At 33.2% G+C, this 19089-nt stretch overlaps 1 protein-coding gene and 1 long non-coding RNA gene across 2 annotated transcripts; both read right to left on the minus strand.

The window, feature by feature from the left end:
* Positions 1-593: 593 nt before the first annotated feature.
* On the minus strand, positions 594-7965 carry LOC132171820 (GDSL esterase/lipase At1g28580-like). Its single transcript, XM_059583223.1, has 5 exons — positions 7676-7965; positions 7345-7557; positions 4704-4852; positions 3093-3369; positions 594-906 (listed from the first exon to the last, which is right to left on the minus strand). Exons 1-5 carry the CDS (start codon positions 7929-7931, stop codon positions 692-694), a joined length of 1110 nt encoding a protein of 369 aa, XP_059439206.1. The 5' UTR covers positions 7932-7965; the 3' UTR covers positions 594-691.
* Positions 7966-11491: 3526 nt separating this feature from the next.
* On the minus strand, positions 11492-13335 carry LOC132172804 (uncharacterized). The gene is made up of 2 exons (XR_009439186.1): positions 13045-13335; positions 11492-11658 (listed from the first exon to the last, which is right to left on the minus strand). It is a non-coding gene; the product is annotated as an uncharacterized LOC132172804 (long non-coding RNA).
* Between the last annotated feature and the right edge of the window lie 5754 nt (positions 13336-19089).

Consider the following 19089-nt stretch of genomic DNA (forward strand, 5'->3'; position numbering starts at 1 on the left):
ACTCTGCTTGAATTAGTTGCAATAGACTCTATAATATCAAAAAGTTTTGATACTAATTATACCAACTACATGTCAATTACAGGCAGTGGCGGAGCCAAGGGGGGTTTTAGGGGGGGTGCCTGGTGGGGTTTTAGGGGGGCTTTTTTAATTGGGCAAAAAATTAATTGTTTTGGAAGGGTCATCACTAGCAATTGTTTTTTTTTTTGGGCTAAAATAGTTTATTGAACCAAACAAATTTTAAATGAGCCTATTAATTAACACAATAAGAGTCCACTATACATATGTTCTACACTTCTACTAATAAATTGGTCTTGGAATATTTATTATTGGTAAATTATATTTATTATCGGTTAATTCGGTTAACTGACAAAAAAATATTTATACTGAATAACCGAACCGAACAGGTGTCAGTATAAAAATTCTTAACCGAATGCCAACCGACTTCTGGCAATAGGAGGTTAGGGTCGGTTCGATTGCAGTTGGTAAGCAGTAAATAGTTAATCTTCCCACCTCTATGTAAAACCCTAAGGAGTCAGAAAACAAAACAACTTTAGTGGAAAAGTTTCAATAATCTAAAGCATAGTCTGCCAAGAATGTCATCCAAATTATAAGCCAACAAATCATACGAAGGAACACATAAAATTAATGTCACATTTTGGGAAATAATTCACAAGTACTAGTAGTACTACTACTAACTTGAGGAATGATGTATATATGTTTCTTCTAGAATAGCATTGGCAATCAATCTATATGCGGCTTCTGTTAAGAACTTGCCATCCCAGCTAACATACTGTGAAGGGTCATCACAAGCACGCACCAATGAACTGGTGCCACATTGCGCTGATGCGTTGTAATTGTATGGACCACCCACTCCGCAGCATGCCGTAAGTGTTCCTCCGGTAAACCCTGCGATGGACATGTAGTTGGTATAATTAGTATCCAACCTTTTTGATATTATAGAATCTATTGTGACTAATTAATGCAAGATTTTTCTAATTAGCCATAATGAAAAATTAATTAATTTAGCACTTGATAGAATAAAGTTTTCCTTTAAAGTGGATTGAAGAAATTTATTCCAATCTATTCTGAAGGAAGACCGTGTCCGAACTTATATTAATAAATGATTTTTTTTTCTTTGTGAACCCACTTTAAGACTTATGCATTCTTCTCACAATAAATATTATAATTCCCACAAGAGAGAGAGATAGAATTTTGGTCTTTAGTGACCACTTTAGTACGTAGCAACAACTGAAATGTCGTCACTGAAAACTTCTTATTCTTGATGACATTTTGTTGTCGTCATTGATAACCTTTAAATTGTTGATAGTACTAAGTAATAACGACACTTAGGTCGTTGATGTTTAAAAGTGAGAAACGTAATCTTTTTTATATATGACTACCATCCACGATAAATTAACAAGTTATCTTTTAAACAACAAAGCAAGAACATAAACAAAGGAGGGGAAGGGGTGGAAAGGAGGAGGAAAAACACCGCACAAGGCGAAGAGGAAGAGGGGAGGAGGGAGAAGCAAAGCCCATCTCTTCTCCCCAGAAAAGCCACAGAATTAAGATGGTGGGAAAACCTAACCGGGAAAAGGTAGAAAGCATGAAAAAAAACACTGCACAAGGCGGAGAGGAAGAGGGGTGGTGGGAGCAGTGGCGGAGCCACATTGTGGCCTTTGGGGGCTATGGCCCCCACAAGCTTTTTAATTTTTCTTTTTTATAAGAAAAATTTTGAAAATGGCTCCTATATATTTGTCATTAAAAAACAAAAAAACAAAAAATAAAAAATTGAAAGAGAGGCTTGCTAACTCTTTTGAAAATGAGTGTCTTTTTTATTTTTAATCACTCTAAAGCTTTTTATTGAATTATTGGTAACCATTTTCTTTTCTCTATTAAGTAAATAAGGCAAATATAATATTTGTTTTGGTTGCATCAGCCATCAAGCATTATTTGCTTCTTAGAGAATATTATAAGATTTATACAAAATTAGCTTGTAGAAAATTTCAAGAAATATATGTTTAAAAAAAAGTTGGGAAGTGTTCATAGTCAGAGCAAAAATTAAACACTTTAGCTGTATATAATTTATTGCATGATTATATATATATATATATATATGTTTGTTTCTACTCTATGATTATTTATCAATTTGGTTATCTCTTATGTAATTATAATTTAACTTCAAAAATTTAGGTTCATGAATCACAACGTTAAAATTAAAAATTATTTATTCAAAAGAAAAGAAGTTGGCATTCCAAAAAGTAATATACCATTGGATTTTAATGAGGAAACTCCAAATCTCAAAGAGTGCCTTCTTAAATCTCTAAGGATTGCAGCTAAAGAACATCATTCTAAGATTCTAGTTGTTGGAACCTAAGATTCTAGTTGAGTTTATTATATTTTTAATATGGCCTCTACAATTATAAATTTTTGGCTCCACTAGGGAGAAAGCAAAGCCCATCCCTTCTCCCCAGAAAAGCTGCACAAGGCGGTGGGAACACCTCACCGGAGAGGTGGGTTAAAAAAAAGATTTCACTCAGAGAGAGGCTCTTTAAATTAACAAGCTGTATATTTGACATGCATTTTTCCTACCCTTCTATTGTCCATTAATCTCTAACAAGTGCTAGCTACTAATAACTTATAGGGGGAAATTCACTTTACCCCCCTAAAGTTTCAAGAGTTTTTCAATTTGAACCACAAAGTTTAAAAAGTGGCAATGAACCCCCTAATGTTTCAAAAAAAATTTAATTTAAACCTTCTGTTACTAATTTCCGTTAAATTGGACGGAAATTAAAAAATAAATAAAAATAAAAATAAAAATAAAAAGCTTGAGGGTAATTATGTAATTTCATAGATTTCTGTCCAATTTGATGGAAATTAGTAATTGAATGTTTAAATTTAAAATTTTTGAAACATTAAGGAGGTACATTGCCAATTTTTAAACTTTGGGGTTCAAATTGAAAAACACCTGAAACTTCAGGGGGGGTAAAGTGAATTTTTCTCTAACTTATATATGCAATTTCAAGCTATATATGTTGTCAACAAAGGTGCAAAATAACGCAAATTAATTATTAGGAAAGTGCTGGAGTTACCATATTGGGTTGGGGACCGATACAAATGCATTGCAGCATTGTAATAATCGGCGTAGATGATATTGGTATGAGGATACAGTGCTTGAATCCTAGTTAGTTCTTTCTGAAGCTCCTCATTGTGGTACTCAGAAAACTTGTTTAACCACGTCAGACAGCCCGTTCCAGGGTCATATTCTTCCTTATCTGCAGTCTCATAATATGTTAGGAAGGCTGGAGAACATCCAATTGGCGTGGTCCCGGGCACCATGAAAGTCACTGCCCCTAGATCAATCAACTCCTGCAACGCAAATGTTTTGATGATGAAAGAAATTCTCTTCAAAAGTGGTATATATATATATAGAAAATACGAAAGCAACATCCTAGTGCATTTACATTTTGCAAGTCTAGGTATCCCTAACATTCCATTCACCAAATGCTAGGTGCTTGCTTGTAGCCGACACATTTTCAATACTACACTATGAACTAACGAACATTTACTTACACAAACTCTCATTTCGTTGGCCAATCTCATTAGAAAACTTGAAATGACGTAAATATCATAATTATATAAACAAAATTTACATCAAATAATTATACCCTTAAACAAATAAAATAATGAAAGAAAATTTCAAAAGAGGCACATAAATAAATAAATTTTGGGGGTTGTCCGGCACCCCCCTATGGGATTCGGGGATGGTCAATCCACCCCCGTGTGATTTGAGGGTGGCTCGAACTCCCCAATGGGATTTGGGAGTAGCCAATCCACTCCATGGCGTGCGGCCACCCCAATGGATTTTTTTGGGCTAGCTGATCCACCCCCATGGGCTTGGGGGCTGGTCTGGCCACCACCCCCTGAGTCAAGTTTTTTTTTTAAAAAAAAAAAAAAATTAAAGTTTAAGTTTTTTAGTTTTTATTTAATTGTTATTTTAATTTTTAATTTTATTTTTTCTAAGTTTTTAATGTTTATATATATATATATATTTTTTAGGGTATTTGTGTCATTTACTAAGATTTAACATCTAAAGAGAAATATTCATTTGATTTATCAAAATTCCCTAAAGGTAGGGGTTTTTCGTTTGTAAATAGTAGTTCGATGCGGCTGAGTGACAAACACGTCAACTCATGTGACCATATTGAAAATGCATGGTAATTCATAAAGGAAAAATGTATTTACCTCTAGAATTATTATTATTATTATTATTATTATTATTATATTATTATGAATATAAGCCTTTTCTCTTTTGGTTTGAGAAAGTGTCCTAAAAAAGATAAGGACAAGAAACTTAAGGGTTAGAGATTAAGGAAAACTGGTCTTTTGGGATTTTGTTTGCCCTAGAAAGGGACACGTGGCACAAAGAAGGAGAGTGCCAGCAGACGAACCCCAGAAGTTTGCTAATGTGCACAAGGTATTTGGTGCGAGCAATGTCACCAAAATGTTACATGTTCCTATTATTTCATACCATAAACTCCATCTGTTTCACGATGTCATATTAATATATATAGTAAGCAACTTGATTCACAAGAAAGTAATTCTTGTTTTTAGTTTCAGTCACCCCAAACAAAATTTTATTAATTCCGCCCCTAGCCTGCATATATATTTGATGGGATCCATAAATTAACCATAATTGTTACCTTAATGGCAGAAGCGATTGCTTTAATCACTAGGGGCACGAATGTCTTAACCTCTTCTATGCTTCTAAGATGTAAGAGTGGATTATTGTAGTCGTTGCCTCCAATCTCTCCCATGTGAAATAGAGATCTTTCAAACTTCTCTTTGCATTCTGTAAATCATCATCACATTATAAATATTATAACTAATTAACCAAGATCATGCATATTTCATATGCAAAAATAAATTACATTTTGTCCTTGTAAATTTACCTCATTAATTTTAACAAATTACAACTCATACTATATTTTGAAGTTTTGGTTTCAGTTTGCCCCCCTCATTTAAAACAAATACGAAGAAAAGAAAAAAAAAAAAACTTTTTGTAAGGTGAAAAATATGAAAAGCACTTCACACGTGTAACATATGAGATTGACCAATATGAAAATAAATAAATAAAAGATGGTCGATGAATCAGGCCAAGAGCATCATATGCTTTGTTAAAAATCACTTGAAAATTTGAAATCAATCACACCATCCATGCAGTCAAAATCACTGGACAACTGGACCTCTTATTCTTGCTTGACCTTCAGTTGGCGTCGTTGAAATTTAAGTAAGAAGGCCCACCGGCCCACCGGCCATTCAAAGTATACCGTCGCACGGGGTGGATGTTGGTTTTCTCTTTAAATACCACCAAGTCCGTGAAATCAATAAGGCATGACAAGATAATGAGTGGAGCTGCTTTTGTTTTTTTCGAGAAAACTTTTTTTAAACCGGATATGTAGTTGGGTAAGAATTGGACTTTTTGAATTGGAATTTTTAATTCTATTAGTTTTAGTCGTTTTGGATCTTATTAATATTTTTATGGGGTTCAGTCAGATTATGTCTCAGTTTAATTTGAAGGAATACATGAAGTTCCTACCGTCTAATTGCCTTATGTGGATAGAGAAATGCTAAATGTCTCAAATTTTTGTTCTAAAAGTTGGTTTTCAAATGATGTGCCACCATCCCATGAGTTGGTGACATATTTTTCAAAATAATAAATCTCATGAGATGTTAACACATCATTTAGGAAGAAAATTTGGGATGTGTAACGCCCCATACTTCTCATGTGGATAATATTCAAAATATTTTAAGATACCCATCTTGGATTTTATGTCATTGTTATATCATATTCTTAAATTTTAAAAAATGTCAATTTAGGATTATTATCTCTCGAAAGTTTGTAAACTGAGGAAGTAAAATCCCCACAATACAAGGGGTGTAAAAAAAAACAGGTACCAACTGGGAAACTAGAAAACCAGTTTTGAAACCGGTTGGAACTGGATAACTGGGTAACCGATTCTGGCTTTGGTTTCGGTTTCGGTTTTTGGCACCCGGTTAGAACTGAATAACCGGGTAACCAGGTATATATATAAAATAATATTTTCTTTTTTTTAATTTTTAATTTTTTTAGGGCATTTTTAAATATTGAATTTTTATGGCATTTATAAACATTTGATTTTAAGGACATTTTTAAACAATGAAGTTTTAGGACATTTTTAAACATTGGATTTTTAATTTTTTAGGCCCTAAAAGCCGAAAACAATGATTTTTTGCGATTTTATATATATATATATATATTTGAACAATCATAACAAAGTCCAACTTATTGGGATAAAAAACCTAAAATTAGACCTAATACTTCAAATAAGCTCAAAAATTAGGCCCAATACCTAAAATAAGCCCAAAATGATTTTTTTAAAAAAATAATAATAATAAAAAATAATAAAATAATAAAAACCAGTTACCTGGTTCGGATAACCGGGTACTAACAGGAACTAGCCGGTTATTGTATAACCGGGTAACCGAGTACCCGGTTCCAGCTCCGGTTTTTCAAAATTAAAAAATCGAGTACCCCGATTCCGGTTCCCGATTTTGGCCAATAACCAAGAACCGGGACCTGGTTGACACTCCTACAAAATACTCTATTCAAATTTAATGTATTTTTGTAATTTTATAAACATCTCATGGGTGTTTTGGAGATTTCACTTCTTCCGTTAGGATTTAACGCTAAATTTTGAAAAGATAATTGATATTGCAAACTTCTGAAAAATAGTAATTATAAATTAACACTTTTAAAAGGTTAAGGACATGATCATAAAAGTCATGAAACATGGGTATTTTTGCAAATACCGTAAAATTCGGACCAACAACTTAATTTTTGCAATTTTTTTTCTTTTTTTTTTTTCTAATACAAATGGAGCTATTTTGGGAAAAGTTAAAGGAGGGTGACATTGCAAAAAATTAAAAGATTGATACACTAAATTCATAGAAATTGAACTTTAATGAAGACATTCCAAAAGTGATGACATTTCACAGGAACTGAAGTTTTTCCAAATTGTAAAGATTCATATTTTTTAAAAAAAAAAAAAAAAAAAAAAAAATACATTGGTATTTTTGGAAATTTTGACAAAATTTAACAGAAAACTATAATCGAATGGGAGAAATTGAAAGAAATTGAACATTGATACCTTGTATTTTTAAACTTTGAAAAATAATGTCAAAACGAGTAACAGTTTAGGGACGTTTTATGAAGTTTCTCCTATTTTAATCTCCAACAATGACTCGCTGGAGCTGGAGATGATTATAAAAAGGGAAGGGTGGAAGAAGAAAAAAGAAACTTACTTGAAGATGTGTTGCAGAAAGCTGGAAGGATTTGCTTGAACCAATCCAACTGAACACTTAGAGAGCAGTTTGTAAATGCGTTAATTCCCCTTTCCTCAAAGAAAGCTGCGTCCAATGCCGTTGCTCCCACAACAGCAAAATTCACACCCTCTTCAATACTTGTATTATTCATCCCAAGATATGGCCGTACCGATGGGAGTCCCAGAGATTCAGCTGCCCATTGAAGGACATTATAAAGAACATGAACAATATAAGTGATATATATGGTATATATGTAGAATTAATGAAAAAGATTAAACCAGCTGCATGAAGGGTACACATGAATGCCTACCAATGAAGTCTGTGATTATACGGCCATTGCAGCAGCGTCCGGTGGGGTGGTGGAAGTATGTCTCCCCGTACGGAGGGAAGAGAGAGTGGAAAGATGGAGCAAGGAAGAATATATTTCCGGTGTCGGCCAGTGAGTCTCCGAAGATAAAGACTGACGTGTAGGACTGTCCAACCCCGCCCCTCATGATGGTGGCTAATAAGAGGAAGAGTTTGATGAATGGATGTTTCGGTGACACAAGAGAGGAGCAAAAAGCCATGGCTCAATAGAAAGGAAGGAGGGAGGGGGATGGATGAGCATGTTGACCAATGCATCTTAGGATTTGTTCTAGACTTTACTCTGTTCCTTTCCACTACCTAAAAAAGTGAGAACTATTCCCTTTTAGCTTAGAAAAAAAAAAATTGAAAACTATATATATAGAAATATATATTGCATATATAATCTTAAAATGAAAAAGGGAGGCCAGGAAAAGGGAATGTTTGGTGCACTAGCATGTGGGTATCACACACCCGTCAGCATCCTCCGTGTGCCATTCGCTTCTTGTTCTCTCGGTCAGTGTTGGTGTTGTTGGGTTCTATTATTGTATTTATGTTTTACTTGTTTTGTTTTTAGGTTTTTGTTGTTATATTTGGGTTTTTATCTCCCTATCCCTTTATGGTTTTATCTTGTAATAGAGACTTGTGCATCTGGAGTTTGTTACTCCAAAATGACTGATCTTGTTACAGGCCACTACCTCTGACTACGGAAACTCCAAAATGACTGATCTTGTTACAGGCCACTACCTCTGACTACGGTCATCCGGCCACTATCGCCCGCATCCCTCTACTGCCGTCCACCGACTAGCAACCTAACTCATCTGAGCTCACATCATTTCTCTCTTGCCACGTAGGATCATCATCAGTTTCATTAACAGTTCCAAAGGCCAAGCTCACTCTCAGATTTTTGTGTTGTCCGCACCCAATATTCTAGTTTCAGCCCACATTCTTCTCCATATTCATGGTCACTACAAAAAATTAGGGGTGCAAAGGCGGGCGGTTAAAAACCGCCCGCTAACCGCTAACCGCTATAACCGCCAACCGCCTAACCGCCTAACCGTCTAACCGCATTAACCGCTAACCGCCTAACCGCCATAACCGCCTAGCGGTTAGCGGTTAGCGGTTAATGGGTCTACTAACCGTAACCGCTAACCGCTAACCGCCTTTTTATATAATATATTTTTATAATTATAATTATAAAAATATTTATACATATAACATAATCACTTAATCATTAAATCACAATTTTTTTTTAAATTAATTAAATCACAATTTGAGTATTAATATATTATCATTATAATTTATATGATTATATCATATAATCACTTGATCATTAAATCACAATCATTTGAGTATTAAGGTCACTTGATCATTATATCATATAATCACTTGATCAAGTGATTATATATCATATAATCACTTGATCATGTACAATGATAATCACAATTGATTCAATTGAATTAAACAATATATTACTTATAACTACAAGTCTACAATTTAATTAAAGCATTATTAGATACTTTAGGAATTTAGGATTTAGGAGTTTGAACATTACCATTTACCATTAGATATTAAGTTCAATTCAAAGAAAAAAGATTATAAGTAAATATGATAAGAATTTAAATAATTAATCATATGAATCATATGATATAATTTAATGAGACCTTGAGGAAGAGGATGATTTGGCATGTAAATCGGAGTTTGATCGGTATTCATTGGATGAGTGTGAAAAAACAATAAAAGATTTTGATATTTTAGGTTGGTGGAAGGTTAATGCGTCCAAATACCCTACCCTCGCAGAGATAGCTCGTGATGTATTTGCCATTCCTATTTCCACTGTTGCTTCTGAATCCGCATTTAGCACCGGTGGACGTGTATTGGATTGCTTTAGGAGTTCATTGTCTCCACTTACCGCTGAAGCCTTGATTTGCACACACGACTGGATAAAGAACCGCCTAAGCAATGCCGAGTTGGAGGTGTTTTTGGCAGAATTTGATGAGCTAGGTAAATGTTTATAAATTAGTTATTTGCAACTTCATTTAGTTTTCATTATTTATTAATTTATTCTAATTATTTATTCATAGATGTGATTCAACCTTCAAGTTCAAGTGCTGCTTCATCTTTTGCCTAGAGGTTTGTTAGTAACGAAGGTTATTATTTTTTGAATTGTCATAGTATTTTAATTACAATACAATTATATTAAGCACGTTTTGATATGTGTACATGCTTGTGCCTTAATATTATTATGTTTAATATTATAACTTTTCTTCTTTTGATGTCCACAAGATTTGCTAGAGGACCAAATGAGAGGATTGATGAAGTTTTAATGTTTTATTTGTATCATTTAATGTTTTATTTGAACTTATTTTATATGTTTTGTGTTGAACTTTTTTTATATTTTTTTTTTATATGTTGTGACAGTTATCTGAATTCTGAACTTTTTTTTGTATATTGTGTTGATTTTTTTTCTTTTTTTTTTTAAAAAAAAAAGTTAACGAGATTTAATATTTAAGGAAATTTTTTTTAAGTACAAGTAACTGTAAATTTTTGGTCAAATATTTTTGATTTTTCAATATGGGCTCTTTTTATAGCAATTGGGCCCAAGAAGATATTAAAAATACAAGAAAAAAAATGAGGGTAAAAAAAAAACCCAAAAAAAAAGTCCAATTTTAAAAAAGCGGTTAGCGGGCGGTTATCTATTTCACTAACCGCTAACCGGCCGCTAACCGCTAACCGTTAACCGCTAAGCGGTTAGCGGTTGCGGTTAGTGAAATTTACTAACCGCTAGGGCGGTTACGGTTAGCGGTTATTGCCACTAACCGCTAACCGTAACCGCCTTTGCACCCCTACAAAAAATTGTAGGATTAGGTACAGGAGGTTAGTAACGTGTTAATAAGGTTGACGTGTTAATAAGGTTGACATGTTACTAAATGTTAGTAACGTGTGTGTAGTAACGTGTCTGGTGTGTTAATAAATTGGATGTTGCTAAATCCAGTTTACTGACACGTTACAAAAGGCTTAGTAACGTGCCAATATTGACACGTTACTATTTAGTAACGTACCAAAATTGACACGTTACTAAATGTTAGTAACGTGTGTATAGTAGCGTGTTTGGTGTGTTAATAAATTGGATGTTGCTAAATCCAGTTTACTGACACGTTACAAAAGGCTTAGTAACGTGGCAATATTGGCACGTTACTAATACTTTTAGTAACGTGGCAGTATTAACATGTTACAAAAGGCTTAGTAACGTGCCAATATTGACACGTTACTATTTAGTAACGTGTCATTCTTAACATGTTACTTAACATGTTACTAATTAGTAACGTTTTAAAAATGACACGTTGCTAATCCTTTTGTGAAATTAGTAACGTGTCAAAACTGACACGTTACTAATCCTTTTGTATTATTTGTCATAATTTGTGTAGGGAAAAAAAAAATTTTAATAAATTTCTCAGAAATTTGTTTGTTTGTATACATGATAACATCAACATACATTTCTCAACAAACGAATATCCATTTCTCAACATATATCAATTTCCCAACATATATCAAATGCTATGATCAACATATATACATTTCTTAATTAAGTCGTATCCAACTATATATATAGACCTGAACTACTTAATAAACAAAAAATTGTGACTATATATATACATAATTCCAACTTAATAAACAAATAATTCCTACTACATATATATATATACATGAACAACTTAATAAACAAAAAATTCGCGAATACACATAAGAAATAATACAACTTAATAAACATAAGAAATACAACTTAATAAAACATAAGAAATGATACAACTTAATAAAACATATATGTTTTAATACAACTTAATAAACATAAGAAATACAACTTAAGTGATTCGCGAATACATTACGTACAAACACCCCAACAAAAAATCTCGTAAACACCATCATGACAGGTCTACTTCTCTGCACTCACTGCAAATGATTAAACAACAATCAATTAGCAAACAATCAATCGGGTCTTAAATTTGCAATATTAGAAACTAAGGTCTTTAGTGTATTGTCAGGGATCCTATCATATTTTCCCCAAAACAAATTGGTGAGTACCTACTGGATGTTCTATAAAACGAGTATATTGTCATTTGAGCTACATTAATTAATTTTCACAACAATACTAATATTGGTCACTAGTAATCCTTCCCATCATATTCAAGTGACAAAATATGGCCAATTCACTCCTAACTTGTTAAGTGTTGACTCTGTAAAAATTGTCTCTAGAAGACAATAAAAAATCTTTCAACTCAAATATTAATGAAATTCTACGAAAAGATGATCTAATTCAACAAGCATGGCTGAGATTGTTGATCAATGGTAGAGCCAAACATTTCAAAACAATGGCAGCAGATAGCAACAAAATGCCCCCACCTGTCATAAAAATTCCAAACCATCACACTCCATTGGAATTATGGCACTTGGTCCATTCCATGAAGGAAGTGCCACCAACACTCATTAGACTCTCCCTATGCATCCATATGTTGGTAGATTTAATTCTTAGTCTCCATACAAAGAAGATGCATTTGTTTCTTGCAAAAACTAAAAACATGACCACAAACCCTGCTAAGTCCAAACAATTGCCAGGGAACAAGAAATGAATGTTGAAAACAGGGGAAATCTCATAAATAAGTTAGAGAATGCATAAATTGAATTCCAGTAAAGGGGAAGATGAAGCAAATAGTTATAGATGTATTCACAGTGAGAAATTTTTACATGGCTCTAATATTGCTTTCAGACTTGCTATTCTATCATTAGGTGTAGGGACATAGAACTTACATGAGTATTGTAGGCATTATTTATAGAAGTTCTGTTCATGAATCATACATGAATAATTGAAATGCATGCACTAAGACAGTTGTTATCTCAGTCGGGTGGCAGTATGAAGCAAAAAGACTTGGGCTAACCAGAGTTTACATCAATAACATATTTTTCCTTTGGGCGGCTTTACCAAGGTGACAAATTGTTGATGAGTGAAACAAAAAGGAAGTGTTTGGCAAACCTCCAACACCCAACGCCCCAAAAAAAAAAAATTAGACTGCTGGAAAAAATCCCAACCAACCAGATGGATAATCTCCCAAAACCTTTTTTTTTTATAGGTGACCCTCAAAAAAATTAATTTATCCCACAAATTTTTTTTTTTTTCAGTTCTACCCACACTAATTATACCATCAGAAATCAAACTATATATATATATATATATATATATATATATATATCGGAAATCACCATCAGAATCAAACAAAATATATATATATATATATATATACCTGCAGTATATTGGAGAGGGAGAGAGTGTCGGAGAGTTACCTGGGTTCGACGCCATTGGAGTCACAGAGGCCGCCGGGAGGGAGACATCGCCGGCCGGAGTAGAAGAGAGAAAAACGACCGATTGAGGGAGAGAGGAGGGCGTACGATGTGCGCACGGGAGGAGCTAGAAGCAGAGAGAGAGAACGCCGGAGAGTGAGGAACGCCGAAGGAGAACCAAACGGCCGGAGCAGGAAGAGAGAAAAATCGCTGTTTGGGAGGGGTAGTGTACTGGCGCGCTGGAGGAAGAAGAAAAAGAAGGAAAAACAGAGGAGGCGGAAGAAAAAGATAGAAGCTGCTGGAGGAGAAATTGGGGGAAAAAGCCATTTAGTGAAATCAAAGCCATTTAGTAACGTGCCACACGTGGCACATTACCAATTTTCATATTTTGAATTTTAAAATAAAACATATATATATATATATATATATATATATAGTGTCTGAAAACTATATTGCGTCAGAAAATATATATATATATAGTATCGGAAAAACTCTTTTTGGACAGATTTTATTTTAAAAAAATTGTGTCGGAAAAACTTCTTCCAAATGGATATATAAAATTGTCATATACTTGTGGTAACCCATTACTCGCTGAAATGGGTTACCAAATTTTTAATATTTTTTCTGATTTTATGTATTTTTCCCTAAATTTTTTATAGTGGTATTTTTATCATTTTGGTTACCATGCAAACTTTTCTTGTAGTTTGAGTAGATATTAATGCAGACTTTAATTCGAGAGATATTAAAAACTGAGTGTTAGTTTCAAGATGTGTTTTTTTTTTTTTCCAAATCTCTAAATCAATTGACAACATATACATATATTGTATATGTTAACCATAATATCTAAGAATTCTTTATTTAAGATCAATTAATACACCAAATTGTCACCAAAAAAAAAAAAACAACAACAACAACAACAACCAAGCAAAACTTACATATTCTTCTTATAAATATAATGTGAATCATAGCTAGAAATTGGGCGGTTGAAGAATTGAATAAGGAGTTTTTTAAAATCACTTGAGATCACATGTTTTTTCAAATAAAATTTTCTCCATATACATATGGATCTTACAAACTAATTGGTTATTTTATATATATATAAGATTAGGAAAACACTAGCAAATATATATATATATTTGCTAATCTTAAATATATCATTACACTAGTGTTTTCCTAATCTTATATATATATATATATATATATATATAGTCTAGAATATTATTACAAGAAATCACAATGTTATTTGTTAATAACATTGAATAGTTTAACTATATATATCATTACAATATGATAACTATCACTATGTAGTACTGCAGTAAAATAAATAATTTATACTTGAGCAACAATTGGTAACTACTTTAGTTTATTTATCATGAAATATAACAAAATTATTATGAAATCTAAATAAATCATTTTAGTATATATTATAGAACTATTAATATAATGTTAATAGCATAAATAATATTAATGGAATTGGTAACGTGTTAGAAATAACACGTTACAAATTCGTAGCGTGTTTCATTTCACACGTTACTAAAATATTTAGTAACATGTTACAAATCGACACGCTACTAATTTGTAACGTGCTAGAAAGTAATGCACAGTAAACACCTTACTAATTGTTATGTTTTTTGTAGTGGGTATTAGACTGACATACAATTGAAATGGTGTAACATTGAAAATTAACTCTTAATTATTATTATTTTTTTACAAATGTTGATTGAATGATCAATTTTTACTGTCATGTTATTAAGTTGTATGACAGTCATATAACAATCTACTAAATAGCATTATCCATTTCATATTAGGGTTATTGATTTTCTTTATTGAGTCATTCACCATTCATGTGAAAGCATAGTCAAATCTCCTCATTTTATTACCATATTTACACTCATTCCACCTACCACCTTTTCCCTATAGCTAGTGGACCGAATGAAGACCAAAATGTAGCAATCTAGGTTGGCTTGTTGGGATTGTGTCGACCCGTCAACCTGTTAAGGGTCAACCCTAACACGACATGTTTACTTAAACTGATCAAACCCTTCAACCTAATAAGACCCATTTAAATAAACGGGTGACAAAACACGACATGTTTGATAAACAAGTCATCTTGGCCGGGTTTGCACGACACGACCCGATTTGCATAACCCATTTATAAATAGGTCATGTTGAGTTGACCAAAACATGAGTTGTTTGACCGGTTAATTTGACATGTTATTTGATAAACTTATTGCAAAAATAAAAAATAAAAAGTAAAAACCGAACGAGGACAAGTTTCCAATTTATGGATGAAATTCAAACACAGGCTTTCACATAATCGGTTGGATGAGCTACTTTTCCTCCAGACAATTACACAGCTAACTCCTCGAGCGAGTCATTCACGATCTTTCTTGAGCTCAATCGAAAGAGAGAAGAGGATCTTTCAAGCTATCTTTAAGGTACGTTATTTGGTTGAAAAATGGCTACTAAGAAGGAATACATTGTTGCCTTCACTGTAATTGATTTATTGGCCAGTCAAGCCGAGGAGTTGCCGACTGGGTTAAGAGCTTAAAGGTTGTTGATAGGATTCTTGGAAGAATCTCAGTTGCACCTAATAGCACATGACTAATGAGTTGAGAATTTTAGGTTGAGAACTTCCAAGAGCATAATACTTTTCCATTGCTGATTCACAGGAATGGTGTTTAATTAATAGCTCATATACACATGGTTAAAATTAGATTTAATCTACCTAGGATGCTAGGATCGTAAAATACGACCACACTCCATAGCCAATGTTCATAGTGGCCCACTCTATTAACACTGACCCGATGGTTGTTATTTCTGTTTTGGCAACTTTACTTATCTATAAATATTCAACGACGAAATACTATGCTCATATATGTATGTACGGTTGTCATTTCTGTTTTAGCAACTTTACTTATCCATAAATATTCAATGACGAAATACTATGCCATATATGTATGTACCAAGACATTTTAATTTGGCTTATAGGTCGCCCCCTCCGTGATTCAACCACAAAACTGTAATACTTTTGATCCCATAATTTGACGAGTTCGGTCATTTCTGTTTTGGCAACTTTACTTATCCATAAATATTCAACGACAAAATACTATGCCATATATGTATGTACCAAGACATTTTAATTTGGCTTATAGGTCGCCCCCTCCGTGATTCAACCACAAAGTTGTAATACTTTTGATCCCATAATTTGACGAGTTCAGTCCAATCTGAACCAGCACCTGTATAGCTTTAGGTTTTGACTTTTACTCCCTTACTTTTTTTTTGTAGTTTTAGGGTTTTTCTATTTTTTTTAATTTTTAATTTTTTTAAGAAAGAGGGAGATTTTAGCATTGGGTCAAACAAATAAACCCATTTATTAAACAAGTTAAAGCGGGTCCACTCAATTTGACTCAAACCCTGACTCACTAATCTCATGTTAGGATCACTGGTCGTGTCAAAAATTATCAATCCTGAATAATACTAGCAATAATACACAAACCGAGAAATGCATGTATGTATATGTAGAGGTAGAGGTAGGTTGAACGAAATTGATGCAGGCGGAATTTGAGAAAATTGTTATTTTAAGGGTAAAGTCCACTTAACCCCCTCAAACTACCACCACAATGACAATCTACCCCCCAAACTATCAATTACGACAATTTACCCCTCAAACTACCAAACCAATGACAATGTACCCCCCAATGCTAACAAAATGATGAAATTACCCCTATAGAATTTTCAATAAGACAAAAGTACTCTAAAAAATTTGAAAAAAAATTAAAATTTAGTAGTTTTATTCTAGTAAGGCTCATTTCATCATTTTTAAAAAATTAGAGGTACATTGTCATTGTTTTGATAGTTTTGGGGGTACATTGTCGCAATTGATAGTTTGGGGGATAGATTGTCATTGGGGTGGTAATTTGAGGGGGTTAACCTTTTTTTCAATAAGGATTGAATTTTTCCTTTCCTATTAGGATTTGTTTTCCTTTCCCAATTAGGTTTGTTTTTCTTCTTCCTTGTTAATTTAGGAGGTGTCTAGCCTATATAAAGGCATCTACTCTTTGTTATATTTAGAATTCAGATTATATTATCAATTAAATTTAAGTCTTTGAGAGTTTTTCTCTGTTTGCTTATTTGGGACACTTAAGGACTTTCTCTTCCCTGTTTGTTATTTTCTTTCTTCCTAAATTTCCTTTTCAATCTTCAATTCTTAATTTCTGCTGTTATTATACGTTGTCAGAACAATTGTAATTTTGCCCGACGTCAATTGGTATCAAAGCTTAGCGTCTTCTTGGGATGAATTTTTTTCATTAGTTTTTATGACTGTTGGTTATGGTCGACGTTGACAGGTTCCGAAGGAGGAAGTCCCTTACCATGAGTACAGTATACAAGACGTGATAATTGAAGATTTGCAAAGGCAGGTTGCAGAGTTAACCCAATGTCTAGTGGCGCAAAACTTGGAGATGTATTGCGATATTGATAGTTGCAATTCAAAATTCAATTTCGAGAACTCATATCACAAGCCTGTTCTATTTCGAGAACAACGTATTCGGGATGAACGACATGAGGACTTAGACTTCATAATTAAGTTTGTTGATGAAGAGTTTCAACATGAAGAAGACGTTCAAGATCTTTCTCAATGTTTCATGGATTGGAATTCTCCACGAATTTATGATACATATGTCGATGATGAAGATATTATAGAGGTGGAGGAAAATTTTATTTTCAAAGAGGAAGAAATAGTTGATCATATTTGGGAGATTTATATGCCGCATGAATGGGAGAAGATAAATGAATACCGTGTGAAGATTGAAGTATCTCAATATGATATGAAGAATTTTTAAACTACTATTCACAGTCATGCTGTGATGGATTGTAAATTGTTTCTCTTCCGATATCAAGTTGCATTGATGTTGAGAAGTATAGGATGTAAGAGATTAATTGGACATTCAAAAGATCGAGGAAAAGATGATTTGAACTTGAGGGCGAGTTCTTTCCAACCCGAAGAGACTGATGCAGGAGGAATTTGAGAAAATTGTTATTTTAATTATGCATGTGTGTTTTAGTTTTCCATTTTCAGTAACGATTGGGTTTTTCCTTTCATATTAGGATTTATTTTCCTTTTCCTATTAGGATTTGTTTTCCTTTTCCTTGTTAATTTAGGAGGTGCCTAGCCTATATAAAGGCATCTACTCTTTGTTATATTTAGAATTCAGTTTATATTATAAAATAAATTTAAGTCTTTCAGAGTTATTTCTCTGTTTGCTTATTGGGAGCACTTAGGGACTTTCTCTTTCCTATTTATTATTTTCTCTCTTCCTGAATTTCCTTTTCAATCTTCAATTCTTAGTTTCTGCTGCTATAATACGCTGTCAAAACAATCTTAGTTCTGCTCGGCGTCAAAAATGCCAGGTAAGTTTCTTAGTACCAGAAGCCACTCAAATCCAAAATGTAGTAGGCAAGTTACGAGAGAGGGGAGAAACAACTAGATTGAAGTTTACCATCTACCATCACAATCAAAGTTGCTTTTATTCTTCATCAAAGTTGTTAGGCTCAGCCATATACAAACAGCTCCAGATATATGGTTCAGTACTGATATACAGCAATTAAAGTTCTTTACAATAGAAAGAAGTATGCAGCAACAGCATAAGTAGAAATCTCTTTCAAATTAAGCAAACCATATCTTCTCTTTACTATAACTAAGAGAAGATACAAGATTATTGTTTTTCTTTACTACAACTAAGAATTTTATTTTGACATGTTTGCATAAGGGATGAAAATAGGGGAGGAGGATTCGAGCTAGTAAACTTTGCTTCATGAGGCATAGTTCACAACCGATTGAGCTAACCCGTTGGGACATAGCTAATGATTTGTTGAGGTACAGTTTGCTCAGCAAAATTTACTAAACACAACAGCACCTCAGCAATCTTTAGCCATTTTATTGAATCGTACGTGGAGTCTTTTTTAGAAAGTTTTGCTACATGGCTAGCCAAAATAACTTTTTCATTATTTAATTTGTTGAGGCCAATGTGAATGCTTTTAAGAAGT

The sequence above is a fragment of the Corylus avellana genome, chromosome ca2, assembly GCF_901000735.1.
Source record: "Corylus avellana chromosome ca2, CavTom2PMs-1.0".
NCBI lineage: Eukaryota > Viridiplantae > Streptophyta > Magnoliopsida > Fagales > Betulaceae > Corylus > Corylus avellana.

Bases quoted from the DNA above. Each gene is read 5' to 3' on its own strand.
- LOC132171820 (XM_059583223.1), bottom strand. From the start codon at position 7,931: ATGGCTTTTTGCTCCTCTCTTGTGTCACCGAAACATCCATTCATCAAA. The intron at 7,558-7,675 runs GTAGGCATTCAT...TTCAATGGGCAG, and splicing joins TATAATCACAGACTTCATTG to CTGAATCTCTGGGACTCCCA. The intron at 3,370-4,703 runs GTAACAATTATG...TTTGCGTTGCAG, and splicing joins CAATCGCTTCTGCCATTAAG to GAGTTGATTGATCTAGGGGC.